General features: G+C 40.3%; 1 protein-coding gene across 1 annotated transcript in view; it reads right to left on the bottom strand.

Moving 5' to 3' along the window:
- Positions 1 to 213: 213 nt before the first annotated feature.
- The window catches only part of TTN (titin), a 273,451-nt gene continuing 255,291 nt past the window's right edge, over positions 214 to 18,373 (bottom strand). Inside the window, exons 327-344 of the mRNA XM_050750513.1 lie at positions 18,019 to 18,300; positions 17,251 to 17,844; positions 16,847 to 17,134; positions 16,446 to 16,745; positions 15,489 to 15,791; positions 14,292 to 14,594; positions 13,606 to 14,190; positions 13,170 to 13,475; positions 12,764 to 13,063; positions 11,563 to 12,138; positions 11,158 to 11,463; positions 10,202 to 10,795; positions 4,469 to 10,077; positions 4,188 to 4,344; positions 2,760 to 3,451; positions 2,505 to 2,658; positions 1,676 to 1,978; positions 214 to 1,539 (exon numbers count right to left, since the gene is read on the bottom strand). Of these exons, the coding sequence (XP_050606470.1) occupies positions 1,241 to 1,539; positions 1,676 to 1,978; positions 2,505 to 2,658; positions 2,760 to 3,451; positions 4,188 to 4,344; positions 4,469 to 10,077; positions 10,202 to 10,795; positions 11,158 to 11,463; positions 11,563 to 12,138; positions 12,764 to 13,063; positions 13,170 to 13,475; positions 13,606 to 14,190; positions 14,292 to 14,594; positions 15,489 to 15,791; positions 16,446 to 16,745; positions 16,847 to 17,134; positions 17,251 to 17,844; positions 18,019 to 18,300 (11,951 nt within the window). The 3' untranslated portion in view covers positions 214 to 1,240. The remainder of the gene's footprint in view (positions 1,540 to 1,675; positions 1,979 to 2,504; positions 2,659 to 2,759; positions 3,452 to 4,187; positions 4,345 to 4,468; positions 10,078 to 10,201; positions 10,796 to 11,157; positions 11,464 to 11,562; positions 12,139 to 12,763; positions 13,064 to 13,169; positions 13,476 to 13,605; positions 14,191 to 14,291; positions 14,595 to 15,488; positions 15,792 to 16,445; positions 16,746 to 16,846; positions 17,135 to 17,250; positions 17,845 to 18,018; positions 18,301 to 18,373) is intronic.

Below are 18,373 nucleotides of genomic sequence, written 5' to 3'. Positions count from 1 at the left end.
GGGGATAAATATATCCATGAGAACTATATCTAGGCTTTTTAAACAAAATTGCTGAATACATCTAACACGATAATTTAAACATTTGCTTAAAAGAACTTATAGTATGGGCTGTTTTCAACTTGAGTTGCCTTATCTATCTATGATTGTTTTTGTGATACTTGAAGGTGCATACTTCCCCACCCCAGAATTTCACAGAAAACAACCAGCCACACATTTTGAGGTGCAGATAGCTTGCTTTATTTTGTTGTTACTATCTCAAGGAGGTCCAACAATTATAACTAACAATTGAATTTATACTTGCATGAAAAGAACTACATCAAATTGACATTTTGGGCAATTAGTAATATTGTTGTTTAAAATTTAACGACAGCTTTATTTTGTTGTTGTTCTTTAGTTTTTGCTGTGGCTCATTGCTTAGGTGCCCAGGTTTTTCAGGTGCAATTAAAATTTAGAACTACCACACAAAGGCATTGGCTGCACCCTGGGACCTCCAAGAGTTGGCACTGCTCTGGCATAGGAATACTTGAATAGCTTGGTTAAATGAAGGGATGGCCAGGAGATGTTACTTTTCCAAGCTATTCAGGCACTCCTTATGTCAGAGACAGTGTAAAATGAGCGAACAAAGTGTTGGCCGTTACACTTTGCTCTGGTAATATTTGTCATGATAATTTTGTGTGACATCATCAGAGAAAATGTAAGACATTAAAGTGTTGCTTACAGGAGGGTAAATGCAAACATCACCAATGCCTTACATTTCTGATTCAATAGGTATTGGTGCACATATCAAGTGATGTGCACAGCATCATTCTCTTTTAGGTGGACAGGACATCTTCAGTGGGGAATTTCTCAACCCACTGAGGCATACTTAGACATCAACAGTATGTTGAGGCACAAAGATTGATTAAATGTTGAGCAGGGTATTCGTTCCATAAGAAACTTTCTCCTACCAACAGTTAGTTTCAAAAGTTACATTGTAAAATGTCATAAAATAAATGGTACAAAACTTTATAACCGTTAATCCGGCTATATACAGTATGTACATGTCACTAGCAAATGTATAATATTCTTAGGTCAACAATTATGAAAAGATTGAAATGAATATTTTTGAACTTTGACTCATTTAGGTTGATACAAAACTACTTTTTTTTTCTTTAAATATTTACAGATCAGAAAGATTAGTCCATGTGAAACGTTTGCAGAAAGTTAAGAATGAGTGTAGAGTATAAGGGCACAGGCCCTCTTAAATGGATCGAATATGTATATTCACAGTGGCAGAGTCAGATCCAAATTCATTCCCTAAACTCAGGGTATAAAGTCCACCATCTTGTTTCTGTACGTCCATGATGATCAGCGTTGTCAGGTCATCTGTGTTTTCAATGTGGAACCTCCCCTGTTGTTCTTGATTGTGAATTTTTCTTCCACCACAGGACCATGTTACTTCTGGGGTAGGCTCACCCGTGAAAGCACAGGCTACTGTTAGAACTTTGCCTTCATCAATGCTGATATCAGATGGAAGAGCTTCAATTTTAGGCGGAATTCCTTTATGGAACAATGACAAAAAAAGTCTTAGAATCACTGAAAAAAATAAAGATTTGCTTTCTACTGAATTGTGTGTACTAAAGACTACACCATGTTACTTGGCTTGTCTACCTCTACCGGTAATTTTATTGCTCACCTCTTATGCCTGCTTTAAGCATTTTACTAGTTGAACTTTCCAGTTGTGTCATACTAGATTTTCCCATAAAGCTGCTGGAACTCATTTCTACAAAGGACTCTTGCATGGAGGACATGCTTTGGGCAGACATGCTTGCAAATTTCATCTCAGTCATGCTGCTAGCACTGCTGCTGCTGAAACTGCTGAAGGAGGCCTCCTGCTTGGAGGCAGACATTTGGACTGACTGAGACGAGAAGCTTCCTTGCAAGCTTGTGTCACCACTTGTTCTCAATACTACCTCTCTGGAAGGTTCTTCAACTAGAGCTGTGGAGCATAGCAGATACACAGTGAACATCAATGACATCTGGTTAATTGGTGACATATGACGCTGACTTACAGAAATGGAAACTTCAACACACGCACAGCAGCATAACCCAAACAATTTGCTGTTGAAGCATAAGCAAATACATATATACATACATTTGTCAAGAGCTAGCTCAATGTCTCCAAAACATGAATCCTTATATTTCTATCATTACATTACATGCAGGTGCTAGGAATCACCAGGAAAAAAATGATTAGTCATATAGAAAGTAATTGACATATTGTGCGTCCTGAAAATAAATGTTACAGGGCAGTTGGTAGCTTTACTTTGAAATGTAATCTATCCAAGTTTCTGTGTAACTATAAAGAAAGTTTGACTGCAAGAATGAATTCACATCGGATGGCTGTCCCTCTTTCACATGGAATTTAATAAGGCTTCTTAGAGTTTTCTGTGCTTGAAAGAGAGGCAAAAAAACCCATCTAAAGGCCTTAAGCATGTAAGGAAGAATGGTGAGGAGATACTTACGAAGGACCGTTAAGGAAGCTGTAGCTGAACACTGGCCACGGAAATTTTTGGCCTTAATTGTGTACTTTCCACTGTCGCTGACTGATGCATTTCGGATTTCAAGAGAGTATATGTTTCTGGAGCGACTTATGCTGACATTTGAAGAAACAGAAATCTAAGACGAAGGAAAAAGAAAGGAAATGTTGAAGTTCTTTAGATGTGGAAGACATGGTATTTTAGTTTTTTCTTCAATAATATATTCATAATTAAACTTACTGGCAGGTTGTTTTTAAACCATTCGATTTCAGGGGATGGCTCGCCACTGATTTCACAAGTAAAGAGAACATTTTGTCCTTCATTAATATTTTGAGATCTAGGCTGGGAGATGAAGGCTGGAGCATCTGAGAGTTCTTTGCTCAGCATCAAATCATATTGACACTTGACGATTCCTTCCTTGGTTTTGCCTATGCAGGTGAGGATTCCTTCATCTCTGTGACTAGCTTGCTTGATGGTGAGGGTCTGATCGCTGCCTGAGACACCATATCGGTACTCCTCAGAGTTGGTAAGCTCTATGCCATTCAGTACCCATTTCACATCAGTGGCACCAGCAATGTTGGCTTTTAAAACCACTCTTTGACCTTCATTTATGCTCATCTGAGTAGAAAATGCTTTAATCTCAGCATGAGTTCTGATTTCTTCTGATGCCTGTGATGTTTTAGTGATTTCCTCATGGACAATGGATTTTTCCAGGGAGGTTGCTGCTGATTTCTTGACTTCTTCGGAAATCAAGACCTTTGAAGCTTCCTCTTTGAGGGCTAACTTTTCTTGAGATTTTGCCTCTGACATCTTAATTTCTTCAGACATTAGGGCTTTTTGGGAAATTTCCTCTTGGACAACAGCTTTCTTCTGAGATGTAATTTCAGAAGTCTTTTGTGTAGAGACTTTCTGTGCCTCAGTATCTTTTACAGCTAAAAAAGAAACCTCTGTAAGGCAAACTTAATTAGAAAGAGACCCCCACCTTTTACTCTTCTAGATTCTGCATGTGAAAAACATACAAAGAAAAAAGTCAACTTCATGCAGTGTAGGTAATACCTAATACTTTCTCAGTTACACTTTTGGAAAATTGTCATGTGTGACTTTTGAAATCAGTGTAATGAGTCCTTAAACTAAACTGAACCAAAGATGATTCCTATGACTTAAGGAAAAAAGTCTTGAAAAGAATAGTCAAAGGATTTAGGAGATAAGTGGATTTGGGAGATTTTGAGTAACCAAAACATTAAATTATCTTTCAGAAGACTGAAATGAAAGCAAACTAATTTTAATTGGTAAAACAGAAATAGTTCTTTAATTAACTTTGTACTGCTTTGGACAATTAGCAACTGTGAAGGTTTAGGCAAGCAGTGCCATTTTGTATATTCACTGACTTTATTCTTAAATATTCCTGGGAGCAGGGGCTGACACTATAGAATCTTATATAATACCATATATAATAAGGTACTTAATAACTGCTTTTTATGCTCATAGAAAAGCATATGCTAACTTCAAATGTGTGTTTCTACTTTGGTGTACAAATTGCATTCTGGAATTAGGAAAATAATTTTATTTTAATACTTTCTTGTATGTGTATATAAGGGGGGATGTTTGAAAATATTTCCCTAATATTATCTTCTGAAAAAATGTGGGTAAAAACAAAAGCCAACCTACCTTTTATTGTTAATTTGCAGCTAGAGGACACAGATCCAGCTGAATTTTTTACCGTACAAGTATAAAGTCCACTGTCAGAAGTATCAGTCTTGTGAATTTCTAAGAGGAACCCTCCCTTGTCTTCAGAGAGTTTATATTTACCTCCTTGTGTAATAGCCTGTAGAATGCAAATGATTTGCGCTTTAAAAAGTGATTTCATTTTAAGTGTTTTTTGGGAAGCTGAATTTAGGAGATAAAATATTTTAGAAGATAAAAGTAAGAGACATTTAAGAACTGGTTACCTTTCCATCTTTTGTCCAGATGACAGTTGGCCGGGGTTCTCCAGTAGCTTTAACTGCAAATTTAGCAACACTGTCTGAAGAAACAGTTGTATCATGCAACCCAGTAACAATTACTGGTTTTGAGGAAATTGGTTCAGGAGCTTTTGGTTCAGTTTTTCTGGTTTCTGTTGACTCAGTGGTTTTCTGATCTGATTTCTTAGTTTCTGATATTTTTGATACCTTCTCATGGATACTCTTAAAGGCTTGCCCCACAAATTGGAAGTTGGTTTTAGATGTTCCACCTTCACCAGAAATCTCACAAACATATTCTCCTTGATCAGATTCAGTGAGGTTATGGATTTTGAGCTCATAGGTACCATCTGCTGAATAATGAAACTGGAAATGCCCATTTTCCTTCAGTTTCTTGCCATCTTTATACCAGGTGACCTCTTTTGCACTTAATACACTGCTTTCAACCACACAGGTCAGCTTTGCAATCTCTTTAGAAGCTTCTGCTTTCAGGAACTGAGTAATCTTTGGTGGGGCAGAGACTGGGAGGTGCTGAACTTTCTCTGTTGATGTTGTTTTTGTCTCTGTGGGTGATACGGCTTTGGGGTGAGAAGGTTCTGGAGATTTCACTCGTTTTGGAGATTTAACTGCTTCTGGGGATTTCACCTGAGGCTCTGGGGATTTGACTCTTGGTGGTGATGTCACAGCCTTTTCAGTTACCCTGGCCTTTTGAACAGTCAGAGTGAACTCTGCTTCTTGTTTCCCTTCACTGTTTTCTACCACCACGCTGTAATTGCCCTCATCGGAAGCCTGAACTGAAGAGATCTCAAAGGTTGATTTGTACTTTGTGGTGGTCACTTGGTGGCGGGCAGAAGTACTTAGCACTTGTCCTTTACGCAGCCAGGTCACAGTTGGTACCGGCTCACCATCGGTGTCACAAGAAAACCTTGCAGACTCGCCCTCGTGGACAGTCATGGACCGTGGCTTTGTTAGAATTCTTGCCGCCAAAGTTGTCTTGATCTTTCTGGTTGTGGATTTTTCTTCCAGCGACTTTTCTTCTAATGCAGCACTTTTCATTTCTGCAGATGCATGGTGTTCATATGAGGAGAGACTTTCCCTTGTCTCTGTCATCTGTGATTTCACTTCCCTGACAGAAGACGAAGCTTCCATCTCAGATGTTTTCTTAAATGATGAAACAGCATATGCCTCTGTTCTTGTCAGCTCAGGGAAAACAGATCTGGGGACCTCTTCATCTCTGCGCCTGGAAGCATAGGTGGTATAATCCCCTCCTGTTACGTCCAATGTTGCATAGTCAGAAGCTTCGCCCTTGTAGTTGGTGCACACAGCACGGTAGGTTCCACTGTCATCAATATGACAGTCCAGAATTTCCAGGGTCAGAACTCCACTCATGTTGGTGTAATGAATCTTACTGCTTTCTTGGAGTTCCACACCATTGTGGTACCATTTAACCTCAGCAGTTGGCTTAGACTGAACATTTAAAATAAAACGTGTATTTTGGCCACATGGTACCCTGTGTGAGCGCATTCTCAATGTGATTCGAGGGGCATGGTCCAGTGTGAAAGGCTGCTGACTCAAAACTTCATACTTCCTTTCTGATGTCTTCTGAGTTTTTAAAGCAGCTTTCATGGACTCATACCTGGAAAAGATATCAAATCTTGCAGACCTCTCAAATCTCGAGAGTGATCTCTCACTGGACACAGGGCTGGGGGATCGTGGGCGAGTTCTTTCTGGAGTAGGTGACCGTCTTTCTGTGTCATCTTCGTATTCCTCAGCCGGTTGTGGACGTGACCGGATCAGCTCAGACACCGGCCTCATTAACTCAATATAAGTTGGAGACAGGGAGCGCCGTCGTCTCAGTAGTCTAGATGCGGATGAGGATGATTCTCTTTGAGCACGTTTTGAGATTTCGTATTCTTCCTCAATTTCTGTTATTTCTGTCACTTCTCTTTGTCGCCTTGATTTCTTTCTAGACTTTTCCTCCTTTGACATGTAGTCAAGTTCGCTTTTGTATTCTGAGAGACGCTGGGTGGTCGTAACTGGGCGAAGCAACTCTTCATCCTCCTTCTCAGCCATGATTCTTTGCCGTTGCTTTGGCTGTCTGTACGCAGCCTGGGCATGCCGTTCCCTCAGTTCTGCATAACTTGTACTAGCTTCAGCCTTCGTTGGGATGTGATAGGTTGAATACCTGAAGTCTTTTCTTGTTTCCTCCACCTTGACATGAGCTTGTGGTGAAGAGTAACGTAGGCTAGAAAGCTCAAAGCGTGGAGGGCTTCGGCTTGGGGGTGAAGCTGAAAAACCTAATTCAAGCTCTTCTTCAAGACGCAGCCTCTCTTCCTCTGTTCTTTTCATTGCTAAGTAGTCATCAATGGGGAGGAGTAATTCTTCATCAGAGATGTCTCCAAGAGAACGTCTTCTAGGTCGGTAGTAAAAGTAATAATCAGGAGAAGGTGTACGCCGGCGGGCTGGTCTCACTATCTCAAGATCATCTTGGGACAGTTTAGGAATACGCCATCTAGGTCTGTATTGATCCGTAATGCGTGGAAGAGGCATCACATAGAACTGTTCCCATCTTGAAAGGCGGATGCGCTTGGGTCGTTTCTGTACAACTCTGTCAAGTTTCCCAGGCATTTCATACTGATCACGTATCTTTTTATACCACTTCATGTCAGACATGGGCACGAACTGCTTGATGTGTTGGTCTTCTTCTATGGTAGTCTGCTTGTACTTGCGTGGCTCTGGTACATCATAAGGCATCCGGAGTTTTCTCTCCTCTTTCTTTTCCTCTGTCTCAAGTCTGAATTCCCCTTTTACAGTCTTGGTGCTTACAGCTGGTTTGTAAAGGATGGAAGCTTCTCTCAGAGCCTCTTTAGCTACCTGTGTCAGTGGCACACTTTCAGTTCCAGAAAGAATTTCAGCCATTCTGAGGGTTTTGTCAATTTGTTTTTGTACGTGTCGCTCATGCTCCTCCCTACTCTTGAATTCCTGTTTCTTGTACCTCAGGCGTTCCACTTGTAGGTGAGCCTGGCAGCTGGTGGACCCAGCTGTGTTAGTGGCTGTGACTCTATAATAACCTGTGTCTTCAGGCAAAGTGTCCCTGATGTGCAGAGCATAATAATCCAAGCCTTCATGGATAATTTCAATGTTAGGTCCAAGGGACAGTGGCTGACCATCTTTCTCCCATTTTAATGTTGGTGGGGGGATGCCAGACACTCTGATCTCAAAGCAGACACTTTGGCCTTCTTGGCATTCTGCATTTGCCAGTAACCTTTTGAACATGGGTCTTAAGGTACTGTCTGATGGAGGTGGGTGTAGGGTTACCGTCAGCTTTGCTTTACAGCTGTCTTCACCGTATTTGTTCCTTGCCACAACAGTATATTCAGCGTCATCATCTGTAGTGACACTGTTGATTGTTAATTGGTAAAGACCCTTGTCTGACTCAAATGTGTACTTCTTGTCATCGTCACCTGGTTTGATTTTCTGACCTGATTTATACCATGTTACACGAGGCTCTGGGTGGACAGTTATAGTTACTCCAAACCGGACATTTTCACCTACATAAGCTGTCTTATTATAGAGAGGCAGGGTAAATTCTGGTGGCCTTTCCAGGAGTCTCATTGTATCTGTTCTGCGCTTAATTTTCTTCATGGTTCTACGGCAGTAATAGTCATAGACTTCTCTCACACCTTTAACAAATAGCTCTGCATAAGAACTGTCTTCACCGTAGTCATTGACTACTTTGCATCGGTAGGTACCATCATCAAATTTGGTAATGTCTTTGACATAGAGGATGGCCACTCCATCTTCATAGGTGATTTCATATTTCTCACTGTTCTCCAGCTGTCGGACACCGAAGTACCAAGTCACTTGGGTAGACTGATCATAATTTTCAATTTTGCATACATATTTGACATGTCCTCCTTCTTCACCAACTGCATGCATTATCTGCCCAGAAACTGGGCCAATTTCAATGGATGCTACTTTAACTTTAGCAACACTCACTCCCTTCTGAGATCGAATTGCACCACCACAGGAGATCCGGGCTGCTGACACAACCATGTTGAGGTCTTTCTTGATCAGGGTGTGGTAATAACGCCGGTGTTTTAATGTTCTGATAACTTTAGTACTGACTCTTTCTATCTTCTGCTTCAACCATGGGTGCTGGAGAGCCTCTGATGCTGTCATGCGAGATTTTCTCTCTTTCACTAACAACCGGTCAACAAAATCCATGGCTTCAAGGCTAATCTCTTTGAATGCTTCTTCATCGAAAGTATATTCAGCATTCATGATATTCTCAATGATCTGTTGGTTAGTTTCAGCCAGGAATGGGTTGATACCACTCAATAGCACATATACCAGTGTTCCAAGTGACCACATGTCTGTGGCTGTGCTGACAACATCATGCTGGTGGACTTCAGGTGCATAGTATTCTGGGGCAGTGAATAGAAGCCTGAAGTTGTCCCCTGGTTTCAGCTGACGGGCTTGACCAAATTCTATTATTTTAATGGTAGAGCTTCTTCTGGTTTGGTAAATGATATTTTCTGGTCTAATGTCAAAGTGTCCAATATTATGACTGTGTAAGAACTGAAGTGCTTCACAGACCTGGTGAACATAACTTACAATTTCTCTTTCATTAAGTTCAAAAGCACTTGTGTTAATGCGCTCAAATATGTCAAGTCCTGATATAAACTCAAAGATCATAACTAATTCTTCCATGCTTTCAAATGATTCATGGAGGTATAAGATGTTTCTATGCCTAGCAATATTCAGAATGGAAATTTCCTTCTTTACCAAAACCTGATCAGTCCCTTTGACTTTAACAAATTTGGCCATGTATGTCTTCTTTGAGGATGTTTCAACACAACGGTGGACAATTCCAAACTCACCACGCCCAAGATCTTCAGCAATCATATATTTCTCATAGAGTTCCTTGGTTGAAGAGTGAGATGCTTTAGTCATGGAGACTTCCCTGGTTTCATCTACCTCTTCATCATAGTTCATAGCTCTGGTCTTATCTTCTTTGGTTATGGTTGGTTCTGAAGGCTCAGAAGGCTTGCTCAGACCAAATTTATTTTCAGCTATTACCCGGAACTGGTAACTTGTTTTTCCAAATAAGTTGATCACAGTATAACGTGTTTCTCGGGCTTGTCCTACACGAAGCCATCTTTCTGCAGTAGTTGCACATTTTTCAACAATGTAGTTGGTGATTTTGCTGCCACCATCAGAGGCCGGCTCAGTCCATGTTAAGTTGACAGAATCTCGTGAGACATCACTAACTTTGACTCCTCTGGGTGGGTCAGGAACATCAGCCACATCCAGTTCAACTGTCTTCTGATCAATTCCAAATCTGTTTTTAGCACAGACCACATAGAAACCAGCATCTTTTCTCTCTACCCCATTGGGGAAAACAAGTGATGTGAAGGATCTTGTGACAATAACTTGGTAGTGGCCATTATTGTCAATGAGATCTTGTCCTTTCTGCCAGGTGATCACAGGATCTGGTTTGCCACTGAAAGGAATCTTGATGCTGACCACTTCACCTCGGAGAGCATGAACTGCTCCCATGCCTTCAAGAGTTTTAGGTAAGTGTATCTTAGCTGGAACTGTATCAGAAAAAAATAAGAATATAATTTAGCAACACCTAACAATATCTGTTTAAGTGCAATAACCTGCACCCCCCAAGTTAATAACTCATTTAGCCTCAAATTGATGATAATATATTTTTACCTTCCACTTCCAAGGAGGCAGTGCCAGACACAGATCCCCCTTGGTTGGTAGCTCTGACTTGGTAAACTGTGGCATCATCATCTGTGACACTTGCAATGATGAGCTGGTGATAGCCACCCTTAAATTCTTGAATCCTATATTTTAATCCATCTGCAATGATTTCTTTGCCTTGTCTGTACCATTTCACGATAGGTTTTGGATGACCAGTCACTTTGCAGACCAAAGTAGCATTGCTCTGATATCTGACATTTAGATTTCTCAGTTCCTCTTTAAAGTGTGGTGCCTGAATTGGAACATCAGATTTGGGAGTGATGGGTTCTGATATTTCACTCCATTCACTTTCCCCACCTAGGTTTTCACATTTCACACGGAACTCATATTCAAGACCTTCAATAAGGTTTTTCACCGAAAAGACAGTTTCTCGAATTTCTTCTGTTGTCACAGAAATCCATTTATTCTGCTTCTTCTCGCGCTTCTCAAGGTAGTAATTTCTAATCTTTGCACCTCCATCACTGACAGGTGGCTTCCAAGCCACAACACAAGAATCTTTTGTGACAGCAGTAATAGTTGGTTTGCCAGGAGCACCTGGCTTTTCTATTAAAAAAACCAAAAGATTTAAGTCATGAGATGAAACAGGCAGCTTTATTAAAGCTTATTTATTTAAGAAAAGAATGTTATGAGTCCAAAATTTTATTAAAAAATAGGTATTCCAGAAAAATGAAATTGGTTACTTTATACTAAGACATATCAAAAACCAAAGTTGTATTTTTAAAAAGGGGTTAGGATATATATTTCTCCTTTTAGATATGCAAACATTCAATTAAAATGAAAGTAAAGGCACTTGTACTTTATCTGAATCTTTGCTATTTCCTTTCAAAATTTCTTTCTGTTTAAAAGAATTTCATACAAAGATGGAACTTTACCATAGGAAGATATGGAAATCAGGTTGTACTCACCAAATGGACTCTTAATGATCACAACTGAGGACACTTCTAGAGGTTCACTGATGCCGAAAGTGTTCTGAGCTGAAACCCGGAAGTAATAGCCAGCATTTTCTGTGAGGTTCACAATTCTACAGGTTGTCACTGAGATGGCTGAAGACACCAATTGCCATTCAGCCCCCTCCTTGGCCTCACATTTTTCCACCACATAGTTGGTGATCCAGGAGCCTCCATCATCTGCGGGTGGTTTCCAGCTGATCACTGCAGAGTTCTTCAATAGAGCTTCGATCACAATTGGTCCTGTAGGTTTGTCTGGTTTATCTGTTGGGGGAAAATACAATTGTAGTGATTTTCATAGTGTGTTTTTGAGATTTTTTTTTTCTTTAAAAATAAAAAGCACTGAAAATAAAAATAAAATACCTTGTATTTCCACATCAAGGATGGCATCAACTGTTCCGAAAACATTGCTGAGCTGGACTTTGTATTTCCCAGCATGAGTCTTACGTTGGACGTTCTTCATGACAAGATGAGTATAGTGCTCAGTGTTTTCAATAGTAATGTTTTCTGAGTTTTGCAAAAGTTTCTGACCATGGAACCAAGTCATGGCAGGTACTGGACGACCAATGTACATAACATGAAGCCGAAGTGTAGAACCCACAGCTCCATAATATTTCTCTTTCAGTGGGTAACCAGGATGGAACTGTGGTGTTGCTTGCAGGAGAAGCTTACTACTGGTTTCTACTTCTCCAACCTCATTGGTGGCTATGCAGGTATAAACACCTTCATCTTCCTGTTCCTCTGTCATTACTGTAAGAGTGTGTGTGCGTCCATCTGAAGACATTTTGTATTTCCGGCTTTGTATGAGCTCTTTACCAAATCTGTACCATTTAATGTCAGGAAGAGGCCTTCCAACAATCTGGCATGAGAGTTGAGCAGCTTCACCCAATTTGGTGGTAACATCCTTCATTTCTTTGCGTATTCCTGGGGCCTCTCCAGCTGAACGATATGAAAGATAATATTAAGTGATTGTTACTACTCAATCTGTAATCCTTTGTCCTTGTATATCAGGAATGAATTTACCTTATTTACTAACACATACCATGATTTACATATTAGCCTAATTCTTAAAAACTCTTTGAAGTGATTTTCTTAGGATCATATGGTAAATAGGGATTCAATGAGCACATTGTCACATTTTCTGTAGAATGACTTTTTCCCTTTATGATTGGAAGGGAATTAATAATGTATAGGCTTTTAAGGGACTATAAATTCTCTCTATAATTCTGTAGTATTCTTGCCCTTACTTAGGTTCATTGAAGTGGCATACAATTGTTGACCTTTCAAATCTTGTTGGGAAGTATTTTAAAAAAGAAACCATTGCATTAGAGGGAATTGCTCAAGGAAAGTGCTCAGTTCACTGCATCTAACATCTCCTGCTGAAGTTATGTGCTTGGAATGGTTTCCTATAGAACTTATCATATTTCCTGTGTGTGCACTTGCTTTTCTTTCTAAACACTTGCTCTCCAATAAAGCTTTCCAGGGTTCTACTTAGTATAGAGGGGGATTTAGCCTTAATTTGTTTAGTTTGTAAATCATAAGTAGAGAACCAAAGGCTACTTACATGTGAGTTTAGTCTTTATAGACATAGCAGTCCTTCGAGGTCTGCTCAGCCCAGTCTCATTCTCAGCAAAAACCCTGAATTCATATTCAGTAGCTTCCAGCAAACCCCCTATTGTGAATTGCTTGTCCTTAATACGTTCCTTACTGCTCTTCTTCCAGGCACTGTCTCCAGACTGTCTATATTCAACCCAATATCCAAGAATTTCTTTGCCACCATCACATTCAGGTTTCTCCCACTGTAGAGTGACACTATCTTTGGATATTGAAAGAATCTCAAGTTCTCCTGGTTGGCTTGGTTTATCTGAAATATTGTAAAATAATGAAAAGGGAATCAGCTTTACTGGTGAAATAAAAGGACCAAACATGGCTTGCTTCTTTAATTTAACCCCTTCTTCTGAATTCCTTACCAAATGGATCTTTGCAAACAACTGGTTCAGAAGCAGGGCTGGTCTCACTCAGGCCAACATCATTCTGTGCAATGATTCGGAACTGATACTCAGCATCGGGAACAAGCCCCGTGACAGTGTACATTGTGGTAGTGATCTGAGTCTTGTTGTGTCTGACCCACTTGTCAGTGGATGTCTCTTTGCGTTCAATGTAGTAGCCTGTGACTCGAGAACCACCATCATCTTTGGGCCGGGACCAGGACAAGCTAACAGAACTCTTGGTTACATCGAGTACTTCCGGAGGATTGCTTGGAGGTTCTGGAGGATCTATAAATATAAGTAGAAAGCACACATGTATTAGAGTACAGTCCCAAGTCTTATAAGCCAATGATTTTCATTTAAAAACAGAAAAGTGCTGAAATAATGTTTATAATTTTGTGGTTGAAAGGACACTTACTCAGTGGTGTTTTTGGTATGACTGGTTCCTCAGATTTCAAGGGCTTGCTTATGCCAAACTGGTTTTCTGCTGAAACACGGAAATGGTATTCTACATTCTCTTTAAGGCCTTTTACCACCAGAGATGTACCTCGGACTCTAGAATCAATGGTATACCAGGCGGCTTTAGGCACTTCTCGTCTCTCGAGGATGTAACCTAAGATGTCAGCACCACCATCATCAGCAGGAGGTCTCCAGCTGACCCTCACAGAGCGGGCTTGGATGTCATCATATTCCAGTGGCCCTTCTGGACTGTTGGGACTTCCTATCACCCTGACCTTGATGTAGACAGCCTTCTTGCCACATTTATTTTCCAGAACCAGGTCGTAAGTGCCAGAATCACCCCTGTCTGCTTCTTTGATCACAAGCTCAGTGTGTGTTTCAGATGTTGCAATCATGGCACGCTTACTAATATCCTGGCCTTCCTTGGTCCATTTACATATTGGGAATGGTTTTCCTTTGATTGGTATGGTAAGTCTGATGACTCCACCTTGCCTTACAAAGATGCCTTCCTGGTATCTTTCATCAAGTTCATAATCAGGATATTCTGGAAAAAAGAGTAGGGTTTCAATTTAGCATTTGGGGTAGGGGGAGTAAGAAATAAGTCTATGGCAATTATTGCAGAAAGTAAATGATCATATGTCTCACCAAGCATTTCAGTGACTTTGACTGTTCCTGGTACCTCAGCAGGCTCGCCAGGTCCACCAGCATTACAAGCTAGGATGCGGAACCTGTATTCCGCACCCTGAGGTAGGTGTGTTAGAGTATACTCTCGAATCTTGGTTGGAGTGGTGTTACACTTGGTCCATTCATGTTGATCTACTTTTTGCATTTCAATCAAGTAGCCTGTGACTTTAGATCCTCCTTCATCTTCTGGAACGCTCCAGGCCAGGGAAACTGATGTCCTTGTTGTATCAGTAACTCTTGGGTTTTGTGGCTTTCCTGGAGGAGCTGGGAATAAGAATAAGACAATATACTGGTTAAAGTTGCCGCAAAGTGGAAAATTAGCTCTGCCACCTAACAAATTCAATGGGTTGTTGAAACAGGGACTGTTAACATTAGCCTGTTTTTTTGTCCTGTGAAAATTTTATTCATGGCCGGGTGTGGTGGTTCATGCCTATAATCACAGCACTTTGGGAGGCCGAGGTAGGCAGGTACTTGAGGTCAGGAATTCAAGACCAGCCTGGCCAACATGGTGAAACCCCGTCTCTACTAAAAATATAAAAATTAGCCGTGTGTGGTGGCAGACATCTGTAATCCCAGCTACTCAGAAGGCTGAGGCAGAAGAATTGCTTGAACCTGAGAGGCAGAGGTTGCAGTAAGCCAAGATCATGCCACTGCACTCCAGCTTGGGCGACAGAGTGAGACTCTGTCTCAAAAAAAAAAAAAGAAAAAGAAAATTTTATTCATTTTATCAGTTAAAAATACTTAACATTTTTTCACTTTCCTTTCTCTTAAATGTGCTTCATTTTTAATCACTATTATTATCTTACATTTATCATCAGTTTTTAAAGTGCTTCCAGAAATATTAACTTGTTTTAAAATGTTAATTGTGATAGAAAGCATATATTATGAATCTTATCTTAAAGAGGTGGAAATTGACTCCAGAGAAGAATATTAAAAATTATTTGCCAGAAATTGCGAGCAGCTGGGGTGGGGAAGGGACTGATTACAAATGGACACAAGGGAACTTTATGGGGTAATAAAAGTATTCCACATTTTGATTGTGGTGGTGATTACAAAACAGTACATTTTTCAAAAGTCATAGAACTGTATACTTCAAAAAGGTGAATTTTCCCACATATAAATTATAACTCAAACTTGACTGATACAAAATGTACTTACCAATTGGATCCATGGCAACGATGGGTTTGGAAGGACGACTTGGTTTTCCAGACCCTCTTGCATTAATGGCTGTGACACGGTGTTCATATTCTAAGCCTTCAATAAGGCCAGTGGAGCGGTACCGTGTCATTGTCACAGGTACTTTATTTACACGGACCCATCGATCTGCTCTCACTTCTTTGCGCTCCACAATGTATCCAGTCACTTGGGAGCCACCGTCATCCTCTGGTGGGTACCAAGTAAGTGTCATACCATCACGGGAAACATCAAATATCTGTAATGTTTCTGGGGGTCCAGGAATACCTGTGACAAGACAGAGGTTAACAGGATATGGCAATATGGATAAATTGAAACAATGACTCATATATTTGTGTGTGCCTTAGGTTTTGGTTGGTATTTTAAAAGATATATAAGACACATGACTATTTTTCCAATAGTTTCACTTTTGTACTATTTGTAAATTTTAATTTAAATCATTTAATTAACTAATTATTTTTATTAAAAATTTTGACTTTTGTTTTAGGTTCAGGGGTACATGTGCAGGTTTGTTACATGGGTATATTGGGTGATGCTGAGGTTTAATTTTGTACTTTCCTTGCTGTTCCTCATTTTCTTCAATTCTACATTTATTAAGTATGGACTGTGTATTTTTTTCTCACTATAACATTGCCAGTCCTCCTTCCTTTCCTCTCTTCCTCCTACCCTTCTCTCTTTTCTTCCTTCCATTCCTTTCTTCCTAACTCCCTCCTCTTTCATAAGAGTGAAGATTAAAAAAAAAATCAAGCCTAAGTGTGTTGAAAAGCTCTGAGAAAAGGAGGTTTAGAAACCTTAGAAAGACCACAGGGTTAATTTTGTGACCTATTTTTATTTACATCAGGGCACATTAAAAACAAATTCTTTTTTGTTAACATTCCGAATCAGAGGTGGAGAGAGTGGTAGAAGGGTCTGTGGACTTACGGATGCTGCTGCGACACTCTATGACCTCAGACTGCAAGTAAGAGCCAATCCCAAAGCGGTTTGTTGCAGCCACACGGAACACATACTCATTTCCTTCAGTGAGTCTGGTAAACTTAAACGTGGACCTAGTCACTGATTCGGAAACGGGCAGCCATCCTGGACGATGAGCATCACGTTGTTCTACCACATAACCACTCAATGGAGCACCACCGTCCAATTCAGGTGGTTCCCAGGAAATGGTAATTGATGTAGCATCAATTTCATCAATCCTAATAGGTCCTGTTGGTGGACCAGGCTTGTCTATGAAGGAGAAGAAATACAAGAAATTAATTTTTACTTCAAATCAAAATTGGGTGACTGAACATCAACAACTTGCTTGTGTCTTTGTCACACATCCTTACCAAGAATGATAACTTTAATGGTTTCTGAAGTAGTTCCAGTAACATTCTTCAGTTCAAGTGTGTATTCTCCAGTATCTCTGATAGTGGTTTCACGGATGGTTAATTTAGCTACTTTAGTGTGAGTTTCAACTGTGACACGCTCTGATTCTCTCAGTTTAGAACCAGCAAAGAACCAGGAAGCAGCAGGAGGTGGACGGCCAGCAATAGGTATCACCAGCTCTACTGGTCTGCCAGCTGGGACATGGATGGTCTTCTGAGGCATCGTAGAAAGATCGATTGTTGGCAACACTATGGGAAAGAAATCAGGTATTTATTCTGAAGCATTATTTTTATGGTAAATTGTTACGAATTCTGAATTTTCATTTTACTTTACCATTATTATTATTTGGCTATTTGGTACATACCTCTGAGGTCTTGTACAGTCACGGCTGTGACAATCTCTCTTGCTTCTGACACACCTTTCTCATTTTGTGCCCTCACTCTAAATAAGTATTGTTCACCTTCATTTAAGGAAGTCACAGTGTGCTCTAGGACTGTGGGTTTTAAGGTGACAACCTTCATCCATCTCTCTGTGCCAGCTTTGCAGGCCTCGAGAACATATCCAGTGAGTCGGCTACCACCATCATAGAGTGGTTTTTCCCAGGCAAGGGTAACAGTGGATTTGGTGACATCGACCACTTCTAGCTTTGTAGGCACCAAAGGCACTTCTGAGACCAGTACTGCATCAGATGTTTCACAGGGTTCTCCAATGCCATAAATATTTTCTGGCAGCACTCTGAAGTAGTACATGGTTCCTTCTACAAGTCCAGAAATTCTGTAAAGTGTCTTGCTGCATTTGGTAGTTACTGTTTTGAATGCTCTCATGGCAGCTTCACGCTTCTCAACAATGTAATTGTTGACTGGAGCTCCACCATCAATCGTGGGAATTTCCCAAGTTATAGTCACAGAATCTCTTGATACTTCCTTAACTTTCACTGAAGGACAGGGACCAGGAGTATCTGAAAAACAGAATGAAAGATTAATATTTCCTATTTGCCTGATAGCTTTTTTTTTTTCCTTGGGGAAATATAATCAACATAGTTCCTCTCTAGAGAGGTGATCAATCATAGGTCAAGCTATGTTGTTTTAGAGGATCTACTCATTGTATAGCCAATTTTAAGTAAAATGCTTACCATAGACTTTAACGAGGACTGTTGCTGATTTCTTGCCAGATTGGTTTTCAGCTTCAATTGTGTATTTTCCAGCATCATACCGATTAACTTTGTCCACTATTAGCAATGAGTAGCTCTCAGTGGTGTCAATAATTGCCCGACTTGCAAGGTCAATGCCCTGCTTGCTCCACGTGATGACAGGAGGTGGTCTTCCAGATACAGACACCATCAAGCGCAAGGAGGCCCCAGCCCTGATGGTCACAGTCTTCTTTAGATCATCTGCAAGCTCGAGATCTGGTATTTCTGGAAATTTAATGACAAAATTTAATTAATTCATGGACAGGTGTGAGAAGAAAATAATTCACCTAAAAGTTTC

Source organism: Macaca thibetana, chromosome 12 (genome assembly GCF_024542745.1).
Source record: "Macaca thibetana thibetana isolate TM-01 chromosome 12, ASM2454274v1, whole genome shotgun sequence".
Taxonomy (NCBI): Eukaryota; Metazoa; Chordata; class Mammalia; order Primates; family Cercopithecidae; genus Macaca; species Macaca thibetana.
Note: the sequence above shows the minus strand (reverse complement) of the source record. Positions and strands in the feature narration are given on the sequence as shown.